This window comes from Trachypithecus francoisi, unplaced genomic scaffold (assembly GCF_009764315.1).
Source record: "Trachypithecus francoisi isolate TF-2019V2 unplaced genomic scaffold, Tfra_2.0 Lachesis_group14, whole genome shotgun sequence".
Taxonomy (NCBI): Eukaryota; Metazoa; Chordata; class Mammalia; order Primates; family Cercopithecidae; genus Trachypithecus; species Trachypithecus francoisi.
This window is the reverse complement of record NW_022681459.1, coordinates 20,994,941-21,014,422: the sequence shown is the minus strand read 5'-3', so window position 1 is coordinate 21,014,422 and position 19,482 is coordinate 20,994,941. Positions and strand designations below refer to the sequence as shown.

Here is a 19,482-nt window from a genome sequence, read left to right as displayed (position 1 = left end):
GTACCATTTCCTGCTGAGTAGCTCCTCTTCTTCTTCCAGGCCACAGAACACACATGTACGTGCCTGTGGATTTGCTATTTTCTCCCTGTATTCTCTCTCCTTGGACGACCTCACACATTTCCTGAGATCCGATAACGTTCTCTACGGGAATGGCTCCCATCTATAATCCCGGTCTCGTGCTCTCTTCCACCCTCCAGATCTATGTTCCAACAGCCTGCCGGACAGGGTCCCACGTACACTTCAACTCAACACAACGAAAACCCAACTCTTCCCTTTAACTGTGCATTTTCTGCCTTCCTCCTTTCCCCCTTTAAGGTGGGCCCTTTTTCTCAATCCCAGCCCTCTTCCCTTTCCTTCGGCTCCCATAGGCATTGTGACTCCAACCTCTTCACTCTTCTCTGCAGTCTCTCCCACCTGCACGCCTCTTCTGCTTCCACCAGCACCTCCCCACTTGGTGAACATGAACTCAGCTGGGTCCAGGCCTGCCCTGGGTCTCAGCTGGGTGACAACAACAGCCCCCTGACTGGTGGCACTGCCCTGCCGGCCCTCTACTCTAATCTTCCTGCACACCACTCCTCCAGATGGATCTGCCTAGAGCCTGTGTTCCATCTGGGTGTTCTCAGATCAGAAACGATCCTGGAACCTCCAGTGCCTCCCAGAGGGGCACTTGCCGTTTGGCATGATTATTGATAGAAATTTCAGCATTTTATCATTATTGTATGAAGCAAAAGAGAACTATTCAGAATAACCACCTTTATCCTTTCAGACTTATTATTTCCGAGCAGGGCATTTCAGAGCCTCCCATTAACCTTTAATTGGTCTACCTTTTCCTGTAAAAACTCAGTGGTCTAGACAAATAGAGTGGTGCATGATTTTCCTTAAACACATTCTGCTTGTCTGCCTTAAAGCCTTTCTCCCAGCATTTTCTGTCTGATATGCCGGCTCTCTCCATTTTCTAATAAGATCTTACCCACTGGTCAAGATGCAGCTCAAATGCCACTTCTGCAATGAAGTTTCCTTCATCAACCCAGGCAGGAGAAGTTGACTGTGCCCCACCCCCATCCCTAACTCCCAACTATTCACAGCAGATTTCTGGCTCCTGCACTGGATTCCCATACTGCCAGCCAACCAAGACATGCATAACAAGGCTTGCTTCTAGATGACATTGCCAAAAAGCACTTGCTGAAGTTGTTGGCACTAGATAGCAAGCTAAGTCTTCCCACTCTCACTGGCTGCCTTTACCTGGCCTAGCACAGGAGACGGGGAGGAGCCAGTGGCTGTGGCTGGAGTAAAGGCGGATCTCTGCCTTAACTGGCCGGCACTTGGAACGGTGAGAGAGGGCTGGGCTGCCCATGCATCCCAGTTATCTGTTTCTGGTTTCTCATTCGTGCTGGTGGGCCACCTGGAGGGAAAAGCATAACACCATGAATAGCAAGCACTCCCTAATATGCCAGCTTTTTACCACAGTAAAGTATCAAAAAAGAAAGAAAGAAAAAAAAGAAAAAGAAAAAGATGGTAACTGATGAGACTGTGCAACACAAACCTAGTATATTTATGTGGCTTTCTACAGTTAAAGAACAAGGAGGCTGGGTATAGTGGCTCATGCCTGTTATCCCAGCACTGTCAGAGGTCGAGGTGGGTGGATCACCTGAGGTCAAGAGTTCAAGACCAGCCTGACCAACACGGTGAAACCCCGTCTCTATTACAGATACAAAAATTAGCTGGGCGTGGTGGCACACGCCTGTAATTCAAGCTACTGAAGAGGCTGAGGAAGGAGAAATGCTTGAACCCGGGAGGCAGAGGTTGCAGTGAGCCAGGATCCCATCACTGCACTCTGGACTGGATGACAGAGTGAGACTCTGTCTCAAAAAGAAAAAAAAAACAAAAAATGCATTAGCTGGGTGTGGTGGCGGGCGTCTGTAATCCCAGCTACTTGGGAGGCTGAGGCACAAGAATTGCTTGAACCAGGGAGGTGGATGTGGCAGCGAGCCACCGAGATCGCGCCACTGCACTCCAGCCTGGGTGACAGAGCAAGACTCTGTCTCAAAAAAAAAAAAATAAATAAAAGAACAAGGAGGAGAGGAAAAGGCATTTGTCTGAATCTTGATTTCCTCAGTGATAAAATGGGAACAATACTGTGCCACTTAAGGTTAGTTGTGAGGGTCACATGAAATACGGGCTAGGGAAATACTCTGTAACTGTAAAGCACCGGAGAAACATCCTCACATGATCATTTGTAATAACAATAGTTAAATGAGAAAAAAGAAGCTACCTGCCACCTATGGAGCTGGAGCTTCTCAACAGCACTTCTCAGACCCATGCATCCTACAGTAAGTACCTGGTGGTATGCCTACATGCCACAGCAATTACAAGTGGCATCCTGACAGCAACCAGTTGTCCTGGGTCCCAGGGACAGTTCTAGTTTTGTGATTTTAATAATTTTAGATAAACAGGCTGGGCATGGTGGCTGACACCCCTAATCTCAGCGCTTTGGGAGGCCAAGGATGGAGGATCACTTGAGTTCAGGAGTTCAAGACCAGCCTGGGCAACATAGTGAGACCTCATCTCTACAAAAAACTTAAATATTAGCTGGGCATGGTGGCATGCACCTGCCTGTAGGCCCGGCTACTTGGGAGGCTGAGGCAGGAATATTACTTGAGCCCAGGAGGTCAAGGCTGCTGTGAGCCATGGTTGTGCCCCTGCACTCCAGCCTGGGTGAAGTGAGACCCTGTCTCAAAATAATAATAAATAATAATAATAATAAATAATTTTAGATAAACGTATCTGTGTGAGTGTAGATTTAAAGGCAATTTACTTTTTACATCTTCATAAGATACACAAACAAAACTGAAAATCAAAATAATTCCTGATTTTTCATTTGGAAAATAAGGTGCCCATAATTACAGCAAGAGAAATGCATATCGTACATTTCATGAAGAAGAGGCATACTGATTTGATCCCCAGCAAAACAAATCCCGGAAAATACGGCATTAGTCTTCTATTTTAGCCTAAGCTTTAGTTTTAAAAACTCAGAACTTTTCAGTCAAGACCAAAAGAGGAAAGGGAAAGTTTCAACTTGGAAGTCAAGTTAATGGAAGGCTATTTTTTTTCTTACAGCAGAGATTAGATGGGGGGAACTTCTTTAACACCTTCAGCCTTTTATGTGAACATAAAGTATGAAAAACTTGCTATTCCTTACATCCTTCCCTCTCCTCCCGCCCTGGGTAACTATTCTTTCTTCCCTCTCTTTGTTCCATCTGACCCTTCTCCAGCAATACATCTGGATTCCTTGCCTTCAATATGTTTCTTCTGAAAGATGATTAGACTTGAAAAAACATTTTAAACACTTCTTATTCAAATCACTCATAATTGTATCCTAGTAGAAAATATTTTTAGACAATTGCTCATCTCGGTCATGGCCCTATAACTAGAAGTTTGAACAACAATTTCATCTATCATTTCAAACCTCTGCTTACACACAGTTTTTAAAATGCCCTGATGAAAGAACTAACCATGGCCAAGCGCAAACACCTCTTCATTCTATTATACATTTGTATAAGATTAATGAAAGTGGAAAGCTTTAAAGGAAACAGCTTTCTATCTTATTCAGAATCACATGACTGAATTCAATTTTTGCTTCTGCCTGGCAAAAAAAAAAAAGTGCTATTTGCATGCAGGAAATGACTCTGAAAATTTGCTGACTGACATGGATGTCAAAACAGATTATTAGGAAACTGTATTTCTCCATTTCTTCCACAAGAATGATAGATACAAATACATTATTGAACAAAAAAAGGTAACAGGCTTCATTTTGTACCATGGTAAGTCACTGTTGGGCAATGATATCATTAAATCCAGTTCAGGGACTGTAATCTCCAATTTGGCAGCCAGAGACAGGAGTATTGAAAATAAGCCAGCTCCCTCACATAGAAGGACAATCCAAGACTATGAAAATACTTAAGGGGGAAAAAATGACCAAATTGGGATTTCAAAAATCATCAGAAAGAGCCCACCAACACGTACGTGGAGCTGAAGTCGGCCCAGTTATTGGGGGTCGTGGAGGGCTCTGAAGAGGTTACTGCCAAAGGGGCAGGGGTCTCACGCAAGGCCAGTTTGGGGGCAGGGGCAGATGTCGAATCAGTCACTGTTTTCACTGGAGCGGGAACCTCATTTTCTGGGATTTTCTCTGCATAGTTTGCAGGGAACCACCCTGTCTTTCCTTTTAATTCTCCTCCAAGCCAGCCGGGTTCTCCAGTTTGGCTTTCATCCACCTGTAGAAAAAGTCACAACTTTAATTTAAGTAGAACTAAATCAACCCCTGAAGAGACCCAGCACCCAACTACAGGGAAGTCCCAAGCCTCTGCCCTCTTTAGACTGACATATGGCATAGGAATTTCTTCATTTTAGTCCAAGTGTCTGGGAAAAGAGTCTAAGCAGTAATGCTGAAAAAAATGCACTATAATTCAAGTTCTTATTCTCTGTACTTTTTAAAAAAGCCTTACCCCATGCTTTCCTAATAACGGCAGTTGAGACAAAGTGCCTGGAGTCCTGAGGCATGGAATTTAAATATTATGATTTGGGAAGTGACTTGACAGGCTTCATTAGAAAGTCATGTCATTATTAAAAATAATTTGACTTGAGTTTATTACTTAAAGTTGAAAGCAAAGGGTGCAATCAATATAAATTCAGTACTCTTAAAACCTCCAATAACTAAGTAGTATTTATTTCAGTATAGGGACAAGGAAGATTTTTTTAAAAACCATGGTCTTAAATGGTTTCCACGGGAAGCAAAGCTGCCTGCTGCTGTGTTTAGGCATTTAAAAGCTCCACAGACACATGATGAGAAAATTAAGGAAGTGATTATTTACAGCAATAATCAATTTTATTAAGGTCCTGTAGTTTTCTTTCGTATAAATTTAACTAGCATATTCACAAAAGTGCACAGGAAAATACAGAATTATACTGTTTAAAAATTTCACAGAGGCCACTTATTACACCAAATGCTTTTAAGGTTTACATTTTAATTCTGACTCAAATGGATCACCCAAAATGACCAAAATGATTCTACTTTTCTTTTTTTTTTTTTTGAGACGGAGTCTTGCTCTGTCGCCCAGGCTAGAGTGCAGTGGCCGGATCTCAGCTCACTGCAAGCTCCGCCTCCCGGGTTCACGCCATTCTCCTGCCTCAGCCTCCTGAGTAGCTGGAACTACAGGCGCCCGCCACCTCGCCCGGCTGGTTTTTTTGTATTTTTTTAGTAGAGATGGGGTTTCACCGTATTAGCCAGGATGGTCTCGATCTCCTGACCTCGTGATCCGCCCGTCTCGGCCTCCCAAAGTGCTGGGATTACAGGCTTGAGCCACTGCGTCCGGCCGATTCTACTTTTCTTTACAAGTTGTCCCTACTATTTTATGAGCAATAGGAGAATGACTTTGGAGGACAATCATATTTGCTATCAGGAAATTTATTTTTGGGCCGTGCACGGTGGCTCATGCCTGTAATCCCAGCACTTTGGGAGGCTGAGGCGGGCGGGTTACCAGAGGTCAGGAGTTCAAGACCAGCCTGACCAACATGGTGAAACCCCATTTCTACTAAAAATACAAAATCAGCTGGGCATGGTGGCGCATGCCTGTAATCCCAGCTACTTGGGAAGCTGAGGCAGGAGAATTGCTTGAACCCAGAAGACAGAGGTTACAGTGAGCTGAGATCATGCCATTGCACTCCAGCCTGGGCAACAAGAGTGAAACTCCGTCTCAAAAATAATTTTATTTTCATTATTATAATTCTTATAACGGTTTTATCTTACGAAACCTTATATCTTATTTTACCCCTTCCTATGCTGCCTGAGGAGTAAAACATCAAACACTTCACTGGACATTAAAGTTGCTTCTTAGAAATCAGACATGAGTAGGTAGGGTCTTAATAATGATTTTGGAAAAATCTGACAAAAATACCAGTTATCTAATCCATTCAAGTATTCAGTAAAAATGAATTAAAAATAAAGCAAAAAATGATTACATTAAAGAAACCAAACATCTATCTGCATGTACTCAGTGGAGAGTGAGTAATAGAGTTCATTACTTATTAGCTTATTTGAATTAATAAATGCTTGGGGTAGAGGTGGAGAAAACAGAATGCACGGCAAGGCTTACTACTGAATTCTACCTGTTATTTACAAAATATTCAGCAAGTAGGGGATGCCTGATTGCTGCTCCACTTTAGGGAAACTTTATCATCACAGATAAAAGCAATTTTTAAAGCTGAGAATTCTCCAAACAACCAAAAAAGGAGTTCTCTTGCATAAAATGCAATAACACTTCCAAAGGTTGAATTTTTGGCTTCACAGCTCTTTCATTTCTGCTCGCACTCACACCCACATGAACACACCAGCCACTTTCCAGTCATTGTTTTGTTCTTACTGTTCTTTTTCTGGGCAGCCCCAACTGTTTCTCTAGATGAGGATTTAAGATAAATTCTCCCCCATTTGGATCTTCTTTTACGCTAAACTCAAATGGCTAGATGTCTTTCCTGCCTTGTTTACATTTTGGTGATATGGTGACACACTGTAACTTTGCAGCTGCTCCATACTGGAAACATAGCCAGGTCCTGCCAGACTTCTCAGCAGGCTCAATAGTCAAGATCAGCCAACTTGGTTCTAGGACCAAAGGTGATGTCAGGCAGGAGTGGGTTAGGAGCATGAGCCAAACACACAATAATTTAGTGTCAAGACTGTGAAGTGCAATGATCAAGAATAGGGCTCTGCAGTTAGACCATCTCACTTTAAGTGCTAGTTCTACAATCTATTAACTGGTTGACTTTGGGCAAGTTTAATCTCATGGCACCTCAGTTTTTTCGTCTGTAAAATGGGGATAATAAAAATACCTGTCTTATTATAATGCTCACTGTGAGGACTGACAAATATTTACACCAATGCCTGGCAGACTAAAAGTGTTACTTTTTTTTTTTGAGATGGAATCTTACTTTTGTCACCCAGGCTAGAGTACAGTGGCACAATCTCAGCTCATTGCAACCTCTGCCTCTTGGGTTTAAGCAATTCTCCTGCCTCAGCCTCCCAAGTAGCTGGGATTACAGGCACCCACCACCACACCCGGCTGATTTTTGTACTTTTAGTAGAGACGGGGTTTCACCATGTTGGCCAGGCTGGTCTCGAACTCCTGACCTCAGGTCATCTGCCCGCCTAGGCCTCCCAAAGTTCTGGGATTACAGGCGTGAGCCACTGCACCAGGCCAGATTTTTTTTTTAAAATTATCTCTCCTGCTGTCCGGCTCCGATGTTGTGCTATAGTTCTCTTACTTGGGATTCTGTCCTGTTCTAAAAGCCTGGTCTTGACTTTACCTTCACTCTAGGTAACAATATCCTTCTCTGTTCAGGAGTTCCCTACTCTAACTGCCTGGTACCCTACTCCCTCTAGGTTTCTCTAGGTCTACCTTCTTGCTATAAGCAATCCTTTAGGGGCTCAAGTGGATCCCTCGATTGATGGGAACTCCTACTCGTCTGCTCATTTTGGATCTCCTCAAAGGTCAGCTGCTTCACTTAATTATGTCCCATGATCTACTGTCACTCCCTTGAAACACAGGGTATTGACTGGTTAATAAGACTTTTAGGCCAGGTGCAGTGGCTCACTCCTGTAATCCCAGCACTTTGGGAAGCCAAGGTGGGTGGATCACTTGAGGTCAGGAGTTTTCAGATCAGCCTAGGCAACATGGTAAAACCCCGTCTCTACAAAAAATACAAAAATTAGCTGGGCGTGGTGGCGCATGCCTGTAATTCCAGCTACTTGGGAGGCTGAGGCAGACAATTGCTTAAACCCAGGAGGTGGAGGTTGCAGTGAGCCAAAATCGTACCACTGCAGTCCAGCCTGTCTCAAAAAAAAAAAAAAAAAAAAAAAAAGACTTTTGGTGGACATCTGGAATGTGATCTGAAGCCCTGGGGAAATGTCCTCCCCCTCCAGTAAACTGTAACACCCAGCCTGTCCCCAGATACGATAGAAAGTCTGCTGGTGCGGTGTACACCTAGGAGTGAAGGAGGGGGCCATATCAGCCTCTTATCTCCATAAGAGCTTCTCCCAGCCCTAAGGACAACAGTGAAATCAGCATTTCACTTTTAAGCAAAGAAATCTGCTGGTCTCAACAGCCCCTCAAACAATAGTCTCAATTAGTTTAATTTACTCTTACAAGTATACATCAGTTTTAATAAATTATTACAGTTTAAGGTTCAGGGGATGCAAGAGACATTCATTCTTAACACCCAAATTAAATTAACCACTTAGAAAGGTCAACATATGAAAATAAAATATACTTCTTCCTGGATTTGGAAAACTACCCAAAATGTCAATCCAATTCTGGAAAACATAAGATTATGGCAGGCCAAGAAGTAGGAACACAAACGGCTTTGTAATATGACTGGTTCCAACGTGGACATTTACCTACTGGGGACTATAAGGGAGATGTTATTATTAACAATCTTGGTCTCAATACAATTTCATTTATCAGCCACACTGTAACACCCCAACGTATTTGGGGGTAATTCAAGTGAAACAGCGTTAAAGTGAAGTACAAACACCAGATATTGCTCACATTTCTGGGACTATGTTACAGAGCTGGTCTACAAAATGTTAGTAATTACACACTGCATATTGTAGCTCACTGATGCAACAGTCAAATATACACAGCAGCCACTTCAGGTTCAAGTCCATTTGGCAAAGGCTGATAATATTACATGTCTTTTCTCAATTTTTATATGCTCAATGGCTGCCATCTTCATTAGATGAGATTAATATTTCTAAAATCTCTGACCCTGTCACAAAGGAGGGAAGCAGAAATTCCTTTTTCCCTCACAGAACACGATAAACAAGTGTAGCAAACAGGTTTAGCCTGTGTATTCAGACCAGCTGACAGTGGCTGCATGGGATGTGTTGAGGAGTGCAGGCAGCAAAACATTTTTCATGGATTCGCTGGTTCTGAAATATAAGGTTTCTCCCCCAAATTCCTAGATGAGGATATTAAAATTCTTTCTTTTTTTTTTTTGGATGGAGTCTCGCTCTGCTGCCAGGCTGGAGTGCAGCGGTGTGATCTCGGCTCCCTGCAAGCTCTGCCTCCTGGGTTCACGCCATTCTCCTGTCTCAGCCTCCCAAATAGCTGGGACTACAGGCGCCTGCCACGACGCCTGGCTTTTTTTTTTTTTTTTTTTTTTTTTAGTACAGATGGTGTTTTACCGTGTTAGCCAAGATGGTCTCAATCTCCTGACCTCGGGATCCGCCCACCTCGGGCTCCCAAAGTGCTGGGATTACAGGCGTGAGCCACCGTACCCGGCCTTAAAACTCCTTCTAAAGTTCCATCCTGGAGGTTGGCAAATTTTGCCTGTGTTGCAAATACTCAAATCTGCCACTGTAGCACACAACATGTGAATGAAGGAGCCTGGCTGTGTTCCAATAAAACTTTATTACAAAACAGGCAGTGATTGGGCCAGATGTGAGCCAACCCTGTAATCATGTGTATACTGGTCCCTCAAAACCGCAGTGATATGGCCAATTGTTACTAAATGAGCTGCGTTCTGATGTTTAATCTATGGAAATCTATGGAAGGTAGAGAAAAAGGTATTGTTGGCTACATTTTAAAAAATGTCTGTCAAGAGAAGAAAAGGAAAACAATGAGTTAAAAATTGGTATAAGAGTAACACTAAGACAAACAATTTCCAGAATGAACTGACTAGCTAATGACTAATAACTACTAAAGAAGTCCATTCTTTCTTGGGTATTTTTAAGAGGATATTATCTAGAAATGATTTAGGATTAGTCCTGACATGAACAAGAGATTAAGTTAGATCAGTGGTTCCTGAAATTGACTCCCTAACAGAACCACCTGGTCGGAATTTTGAATGCTGTATATGCAGTCAAGTTCCCACAATCTCTGGGGATGAGCCCTGGCATGGTTATTTTTTGGAAGCTCCCTCAGCAATCTGGATGCATTCAGGCCTGCACCAGTCCAAGGATAGCATTTAAACCAAGCTTGTCCAACCCACAGCCCATGGGCTGCCACCAAGCTTATCCAACCCACAGCCCACGGGCTGCATGTGGCCCAGGACAGCTCTAATGCGGCCTAACACAAATTCATCAACTTTCTTAAAACATTATGAGATTTTTTTGTGATTTTTTAAAAGTTCATCAGCTATTGTTACTGTTAGTGTATTTTATGTGTGGCCCAAGACAATTCTTGCAATGTGGCCCATGAAAGCCAAAAGACTGTACTGATTTAGACACCCAGCCTGTGTTCTCAACATAAACTTCAACAAAAAAGCAGTGAGCATAGGTCTTCTCGTCTCTTATGTTCTACTAATATGTTACGGATGTCAAACTTGATTTAATTCACCCTCCAAGAATTGAGACTTCCAGATCAAGAGAGGCCATATATTTTCTAAGCATCTAAGCCTTTGCCATCAAGGTCAAACTCAATTGGAAAGCATTCAGTCTTCCCTGAGCACATCACTTCACACTGATTCCTCTCCTTTAATTCCTAGCAGAGTTAGTGAATATTTATTGAGAACCTCATCAAATATTGGCCTTTTCATGTGTTCCTCTAGATTTTTCTAAAAAGATTTTAAACATATGAATGGTTGACTTGATAATTTTCTATTATCAACAGCACTGAGAATAGTGCTATATACAAGGTATCACATTAAATTTTTGTTAACCATGAAAAATTATAGTTTTGGATAAAACCGCGCTAAGTTTTTCTAAAAGCAAATTATTTTTAAGGCTAAGACTGCCTACATTGAAAAAGAAAACACTGTCACATTGTTAGACTTCTAAAAATTGAACATATTATAGTAACCTATGTCCCAAAGATGTTTGAGGAATCTGAGAATCTGATGATGACTGTGCCCACAAAAGTAAAAGTGAACCCCGGATTTTTCAACCTAGAGAGACTGACAGTAAAGTTGTACTACATGTTTCATGCTCCTTGTTTGTTACCTGCAAAATTCATGAAATTAAAAAAATACAAACCTGTTGCTATTAGATGTCAATATCTAACTTTTTGCATTGATTATGTTATCCTCACAATGATAACACAGTTGAATGGCACCTGGAGTATCACAATGCATTTTGTAGTACAAAATTGAAACACTGCTGTCCCTTCCGCAAGCCAACTAATCATGCCTAGTAGTACATTCTACATTTCATTACATATTTAGGAGGTCTGGGATAAAATAAACACTATTACAGTCCTGGGTAGATATTCTCTGTTATACTTGTCCTTAATTTATTTTTAGTTTTATTAAAAATTATAAATTAAATACATTTATAAAAATGAAAATAACATAGAAGTCTATAAAATTCAACATGAAAGCCCCTTCTTTACTGCCCAGTGGTAACCATTGTTAACAGTTTGATACATATATTTCAAAATTGTTAACATTACATAAACACATGAATACATATATAGTTTTATTTCTAACCAAATGCAATTATGCTGCACATATTCTGTTTTGAAGGAAATCTTATTTGTATATGTGATCTATATAAGTTTTAATCTTCATTTTTTTTTAGTTATATCATTATTTAAACCATCCCTTTACTGATGGACATTGGGCTGTTTATTTCTTTTTTTTTTTTTTTTTTTTTTTTTTGAGATGGAGTCTTGCTCTTTCGCCCGGGCTGGAGTGCAGTGGCCGGATCTCAGCTCACTGCAAGCTCTGCCTCCCGGGTTTTTTACGCCATTCTCCTGCCTCAGCCTCCGGAGTAGCTGGGACTACAGGCGCCCGCCACCTCGCCCGGCTAGTTTTTTGTATTTTTAGTAGAGACGGGGTTTCACCCTGTTAGCCAGGATGGTCTCGATCGCCTGACCTCGTGATCCGCCCGTCTCGGCCTCCCAAAGTGCTGGGATTACAGGCTTGAGCCACCGCGCCCGGCCTGGGCTGTTTATTTCTTTTACTAACACCACTGCAGTGAATATCCACATACACACATATTTGTGCACGTGCCCAAAAGAGGAAGGAAAAGCATGAGAGGAAGGAGAAAAATAGACTTTCTGGGGCAGAGGGAACGAGAATTTTAAAACTAAACAGGCACTGCCAAATTGCCCTCCAAATCACTTAACCAATTTATACAACCACGCTAACAATGTATATTATATTCACTGTCCTATACTCTTGACAAAGCTGGATATTACCAGACTTTTAAACTTGCTCATTTGATAGAGGAACAATGCTATTTTGTTTTCTAACTTGCATTTTTCTGATCGCTCAAGAAGCTAAGCATCTTTTCATGTATTTTTTAAATAACTGACTTTTTACTTCATCTGTGAATGTCCCTTCCCACCCTCTGCCAATTGTTTAAGGCTTATGGGTGTCTTTCAAAGTTAACTGTTTGGAATCTTTATGTAACAGGGGTAACCCTTTATGTAACCCTTGGTCTCATATATTTTGAAATATAGACATTTTAATTTTTGCATATTGTCAACTGTCCATTTTTGCCTCTTACGACTTCTGGTTTTTATAGCTTAAAAAGGCCTTTCTTAGCCAGAAAATTATTCCAATAGTCTCCTTAAAAGTATTTTCTTCCCAGAATTGTATCTTTTATGTTTAATCTACTTGGAACTCCTTTTTGTCTATGGCCTGAGATGAAGACTTGACCTAATTCCTTGCCAAACACAGAGCATTCAAGTTAGTCCTTAAAAGGAATCTAGCAAAAAGAAACCCAGTACACAAACTGAGAAGACTTATGACTTACTTTTTTTTTTTTTAAGCACAACCTACTACACAGACTCAAACACATTTTTACTGCCACAACAACACCCAGAGATATGTGTACTTACACAGAATTCAAGCGACTTAAAGGACAAAACATTGAATAAGATGCAGACTTCCTGACAGTTAGGCAACACTTACCCATTCCCCTTTAACCTCCACCAGGAAAGCAAAGGTTTGAAAGCAAGGCAAAATATATGTTTAATGACATGCTTTATTCTTACAGCATATCTAAACTCTACGCATCTCATCAAGCTCGTGGTTAACTAGCCAATTCGAGGAAAAGGTTTCAACAGGCCTAGGGTTATAGGTGAAGCCCAAATATGTTACCGAAAAAGAGCAACACTTTCTCATCAAGATACAGATCACCTGCAACATTTCCTTATCATAACATTTCACAACGTTCCCTTACTTTAGGATGAGAGCGAGCTGCTTCTCTGCACCTTGTGTTGCAAGAAAATCCAGTTTCAAAAATATTAGGCTGGTTTGTTTAACGTTAAAAAAAATTGTAATGAGGTCCTCACTGATGTGACATTGTATTTTCAGAAATTTTAGATTCCTATTACATGGTATTTACATATTTTACAATTAATCTGCTTTACAGGATACACTACTTCAAATATGAGGCAGTATGAGTAAAGTAGCTTCAGGCTGTTAGAAACCACGGTGTAGGAAACAGCAGGTGGTGAAGTTAGAGGAAGGCTGACAAACATGCCCTGCTGGCTCGAGTTACCGTTTCTGTGTACAGAGTGGAGTGCCCAAACCAACAGTTCTTTCTGTAAAGGATGAGTAAGGCTGGCACCCAGCATGTTTCAGTCAATAACTGTGTGCTGAATGAAGCCATGGAGTATATTTGAAGAAGTTTTCACTATTGTTAAGGTGATTTTAACTTTTAAAGATCTGGAGCCTGGGCAACATAGGGAGACCCTATCTCTACAAAAAAATAAAAAAATAAAAATTAGCTGGGTGTGGTGGCACACACCTCTGAGCTACTCAGGAGGCTGAGGCAGGAGGATCACTTGAGCCTGGGAGGTGGAGGCTGCAGTGAGCCAAGATCATGCCACTGCACTCCAGCCTAGGTGACAGAATGAGACCTTGTCTCAAAAAAAAAAAAAAGAAAAGAAAAGAAAAGAAAAAATAATTTGGGATCTTTGGCCTTGCGTCTTCTAGCCCATGGTAATTACAGAGAAAGCAGCGCTATTAGGATAAAAGGGGACATAGGAATTGATTTCTCTAAGTGCCAAATATATTGTTATTTCTACATATTTTAGCCTATTAAAGATCCACAGATATGATGTGTATATGGCAAGATGAATGCATGAGTAATAGTATAATCACCTGTACAACACCCTTTATATTTCAAAGACATACAGTCCTTGGGCAAGAAACATGTTTGTTTCAATTGTTAACTTTCATAGTTCTTTACAAATTCTAGGCCAGGCATGGTGGCTCATGCCTGTAATTTCAGCACTTTGGGAGGCTGACATGGGAGGATCGTTTGACCCAGGCAATTCAAGACCAGCCTGGGCAACACGGAGAAACCCTGTCTCTACAAAAAATACAAAAATTAGCTGGTTATAGTGGTGCACGCCTGTGGTTCCAGCTACTTGGGAGGATGAGGTGGGAGAATCGCTTTGCTTGAGCCCGGGAGGCAGAGGTTGCAGGGAGGCAGAGGTTGCAGTGAGCCAGTATCGTGCCACTGCACTCCAGCCTGGGCAACAGAGTGAGAAGTTGTGTCAACAACAACAAAAAAAGCTAAATTATCTTTAAAAAAAAAAAAGTGCTAAGAGTAATGCAAAGTTGACGACTTCTAAGACTCTAAAAGTGAGTAACTAGAACAAGGAACTACTATTTTCTTTTAGAAAATGATTTAGATCAACCATGTTGTTTGATTTTCTTTCTTAAACTGGTTCCTATAGTTTTAGTCACATCATAAGATTGTTATTAGTTAAAGGAAGAAACAGTAACAAAGTAAAATTCTAAATTATTTTCTGTTTCAGAGTAGGAAAGCAGATTAACTGTATAATTCATTACTCTTTTTACATAATTCAAAGTTCACATAATTAAAAGGAAAAAAGATGCTCTGATGCAAAGACACAAAAGTTATTACAATTATGAGAATGATGATAGAGTGTTCTGCACTTGTAACTATTTCTTAAAGACTCCTGGCCTCCTCCCACCTTGGAGGATCCTAGTGTGTGTGTATATATATGTACATATGCACACTAGTATATATTATATATATAATATATATACACACGCATGCTAGTATATAGTCTATACATCATATATATGTATTACATATATATTTATACTTATAGTATATAAGTAGTCATCTAAATTCTGAAATTATCAGACATTTATAGATTTAAAAATAAGAACACATTGTCTTTACCAACTCAATTTTAAAGTGATGTTGGGATACATTTTTTAAATGCCATCTTTCATTTTAATAAAAAAGAAAGAAGACTGAGCTTACACTTTAAAAATCTAAATGCTGAATTATTGGGTTTCATACTCACTGACAATCTTACAATTGCTGAATAAAGTGAAACAAGAGGACAGAGGCTAATCTTCAACAGAAATGACCCTCTCACTGGAGTCTTTCTTACCATGACTATGTCTCCTGGCTGGATAGTGATTTCATCATGGCTTCTGGATTCAAAGGGGTACAGTGCCCGGTAATACACCACTTTTACGTTTTCCTGTGCAGAAATGGTAAGTGGACCTTTTTCTGTTTACAAAAAAGGTGGGGGGACAAAAATAAATAATTACAGAGAACACAAATGTATGACAACAAGCCAAACAACTAACCTCTCCTCTATTGCCTATCTTCACCTCTGAACTATTTCCCTCCATTCAAGGAATTTCTGAAACGCATACTGACTGCCAAAGCAGAGCCAAATCTGACGTCAGCAACTCAAACCCATCAGAGAGTTCATTGGTGACTCCCTCTAAACAAAGGTCATTCCAAGGCTGAGTGCAGCCAGGCTGCCTAAAGGTTCCTTGTCTCTGCCTCTTGGCTGGGGCTCTAGCAGTGCAGATCTGTAAAGCATCAATACCCGCCTCCTCCCTACTCAGCGTGTTGAGTACAATGTAGCAGTTAGGATACGACCCAAAGTCTGAATCAGCCAAGGAGCAAACTTGTTTGGGAGGGAACAGAGGCACCAGTTTCCATACCAAAACATGAAAAAGCAGATGTTTTAGGCTCTTTAACATGGTCATATAAAACCTAAGTGCTGATTTCAGTTATAGTGATAATTCCCGATGAAGAAACTCTTCCTCTACATTTCTTTGGGAAATAATGAGCCTAAGGATGAACCCTAGATGAAAACAATTTAGATTTTAAATGAAACAAAATGTTTAAACATGCACATGAGCAGAGGATATTTTGCATTCTGGTTAGCAACAACTAATAACAGACCTTTGGGCATTTTTACTCAAGAGCTACAAGTATTTTGACGTATAACTCTCTTATCTGGAAAGCAATGAGGGTAAATTATTATCTCCACATGATTTTGAACTGTGTGACATGCAAGACTTCCTACTGACTTAAGGCGAAAAAACAAATCTTCACTTTATACTAGGAGGACGCATGAAGAACTTAAACTGCCTAAACTCAATGGTGAAATTATTTTCAGATAGAAAAAAACTATCAAAAAATTAATTTTCCCCTCCTATGACATGGTTGCTACTGTGTAGGTCTGATGACCTGCCAGTCTTTCCCCTGGACTGCACGCATCTGAAGGCAGGTAGGTGCCTAATGCAGCTCCATACCTCACGCCCATCTCTGCCCACTATGCAGCTGGGAACCAGTAAACCTTTACAGAATAGCTTGAAGTGTTTTTTCTTTCTTTTCTTTCTGTATTACTGCAGCACTAAAGAAGCACACGGATGACCAAGCAAAATTGGTATAATTTACCACACAAAGAAAAAGCAACGACTTGCTTCCGCTGAGCATTATTTGCAAAACTGTACGATCACACAACCACACAAGAATCTTAAATACATTCTAGCTTACATCTGTTATTATAAAGGATAGCTTTTTCTAGCTATTCCAATTAGATCGGTCTTTCGTTTATCTCTTTGTTCAGTCTTTTATTTATCCTTTTTTAAAAAAAAAAAAAGACAAAGTAGGCCAGGCATGGTGGCTCATGCTTGTAATTTCAGTACTCTGAAAGGCCAAGGTGGGAGGATTGCCTGAGGCCAAGAGTTGAAGACCAATCTGGGCAACAAAGTTAGAACTGCATCTCTACAAAAAAAAAAAATTAGCTGGGCATGGTGGTGCACACCTATAGTCCCAGCTCCTTGGGAGGCTAAGACAGGAGGATTGCTTAAACCCAAGAGTTTGAGGCTGCAGTGCACTATGACTGTGCCACTGCACTCTAGCCTAGGTGACAGAGTGAGACTGTCTCAAAGTAAAAAGAAAAGAGAAGTAAAGAAAAGAAAAAGCAAATTATGTTCAAAGGACAAAACGCTGCCACTTTTCAAAAAGTAAAAGCAGTTTTATGCAATGCAGAGCGAAGACAGCGAATACCCCATCAGTGGAGGCAAGGGTGAAAGGTGCCACTTTCTGTTGCAGAAACAGCTCAGAAATTCCAGGGAGGGAAGTAACAAACCAGAGAAACAGCAGGTATCTTTTGCAGCATATAAGACCAGTGGAACTTCACACCACTTGTTAACTCTGTAGAGGACTCGTGGATGCTGGTGTAATGTGGGCCAGAGGCTGGCATGGTGATGGGAGAATTACATAGATCTCAACTGACCCTGGGGAAAGAAGAGCTGCCATGCTCAAAACAAGAGACTGAAGTTCTCATCTGTTAATGTAGCCAAGACAGGTCCTGATGAGATATGGGCGTTTTTCAGGAGGAACTGGGAGAGAAGATGACTTATTTTCTAGAATTATTTTTGGCTTCTAATACCTGAAGTGGACCAGGGTGCCTGGACAGCTGGCTTAGCTGGTTCTTGGTGCTGATGGAAAAGCCGACCCAGCTTGTCTTGTGCTTCCTGTTTGCCTTTCTCCTCCCCATCCTTCTTTTTGATACTCTCCTCCCTTTTCAGTTTTTCCTCCTCGTGGAGTTTTCTTGGTCGCTGATGCTCATCCTCCTGCTGCACATGCTCCAGCCACTGCTTGTCCCTTTCCTGAGCTCGTCTGCCAACAAACACACTTGATTACAGCAAGGAAGCAACTCTAAGTTAACACTACTGTTGGCTCTTTTCACAAAAAAAGCTCCATCCAGTAAATGGGATGGGAAACATCAAGGGAACATTGTTCTTCAGACGGGGCAACTGAATCAGGGCTTCAGTTCTGAGTGAGAAGAAATCACATGATTTAGGAAAACACAGAAAATTTCTGATGTATTTTATAAAGTGGTTACAAGAATAAGAAACATACTTCTTAATAATAAAGCTGGTATTAAACTGACCAAACAGAGCCATAAAACACAGAGAACATAACTTCTATAAAAAAAAATACACCCAACACTGTAAATGAAATATCACTTAAAATAAGTACATGATCAATCAGATCACTAAAATTTCCCCCCAGCAAAGGGTACAACACATTTACATGCACACATGTTGCTCCCCAAACCTGAAGCTGAAACCAAGGGATTGTTTTATTGACTTCAACTACTTTGATTTTGTTTTTCAAAGTAGCTACCACAAATAGATAATTGTAATTAAATCTAGGCCTTGAATTTTTTTTTTTTTTTTTTTTTTTTTTGAGATGGAGTCTCGCTGTGTTACCCAGGCTGGAGTGCAGTGGCCGGATCTTGGCTCACTGCAAGCTCCGCCTCCCAGGTTTACACCATTCTCCTGCCTCAGCCTCCCCAGTAGCTGGGACTACAGGCGCCCGCCACCTCACCCGGCTAGTTTTTTGTATTTTTTAGTAGAGACGGGGTTTCACCGGGTTAGTCAGGATGGTCTCGATCTCCTGACCTCGTGATCCGCCTGTCTCGGCCTCCCAAAGTGCTGGGATTACAGGCTTGAGCCACCGCACCCGGCCTAGGCCTTGAAATTTTTGATGGCCTCAACCTGAAACCCACAGTAAAAGACTGAGAATGATTTTTCTCATTCTATAATACTTTATAAAGTCAGAAAATACTTTAAATGAAACTAATATGTAATAACAAATGATATAATAACAACTAGCTCTCCATATATTAACTCCTTTAAACTGCGAATCAGGTAGGTAGTCTTAGTATTACTCCCATTTTACAAATAAGGAAGCTGGGGCAGAGATATTAAATGACTTGTCCACATCACACAGTCATATGTGCCTGGGCTTCAATCCCAGGTGGCCTGGTCCCAGAGTCTCCACCCTGAACTGCCATCCTGTGACATGGCTAATGCACACAGGTCATCGGCTAGAATTAGGAATTTGCCATAGGAACATAATTGAAACAAATTATACTTTTATTCTCCATTGTCAAAAAGTTACATTTATTTCTACCGTGTATGAATGTGAAATTTTTATGCAGAAGCCTTTAAACTTAAATCTTAAACATTTTATTTACAATTTTTAAAGTGTCTTTTAGGAAAGCATAAAAACATTTTTTGGAGGGGTAAGGATACTGTTAATCATGACAACAAAAAACCATAATAAAAACAGTGGCCAGGCATGGTGGCTCACGCCTGTAATCCCAGCACTTTGGGAGGCTGAGGAGGGCGGATCACCAGGTCAGGAGTTCTAGACCAGCCAGGAGTTCTAGACCAACA

General features: G+C 41.0%; 1 protein-coding gene across 3 annotated transcripts in view; it reads right to left on the bottom strand.

The window, feature by feature from the left end:
• The window catches only part of ITSN1 (intersectin 1), a 251,948-nt gene that overhangs the window by 73,876 nt on the left and 158,590 nt on the right, over nt 1-19,482 (bottom strand). For all 3 annotated transcript variants that reach the window (XM_033232372.1, XM_033232369.1, XM_033232370.1), the window contains exons 18-21: nt 17,685-17,914; nt 15,375-15,496; nt 4,024-4,271; nt 1,243-1,402 (exon numbers count right to left, since the gene is read on the bottom strand). In XM_033232372.1, the coding sequence (XP_033088263.1) occupies nt 1,243-1,402; nt 4,024-4,271; nt 15,375-15,496; nt 17,685-17,914 (760 nt within the window). The remainder of the gene's footprint in view (nt 1-1,242; nt 1,403-4,023; nt 4,272-15,374; nt 15,497-17,684; nt 17,915-19,482) is intronic.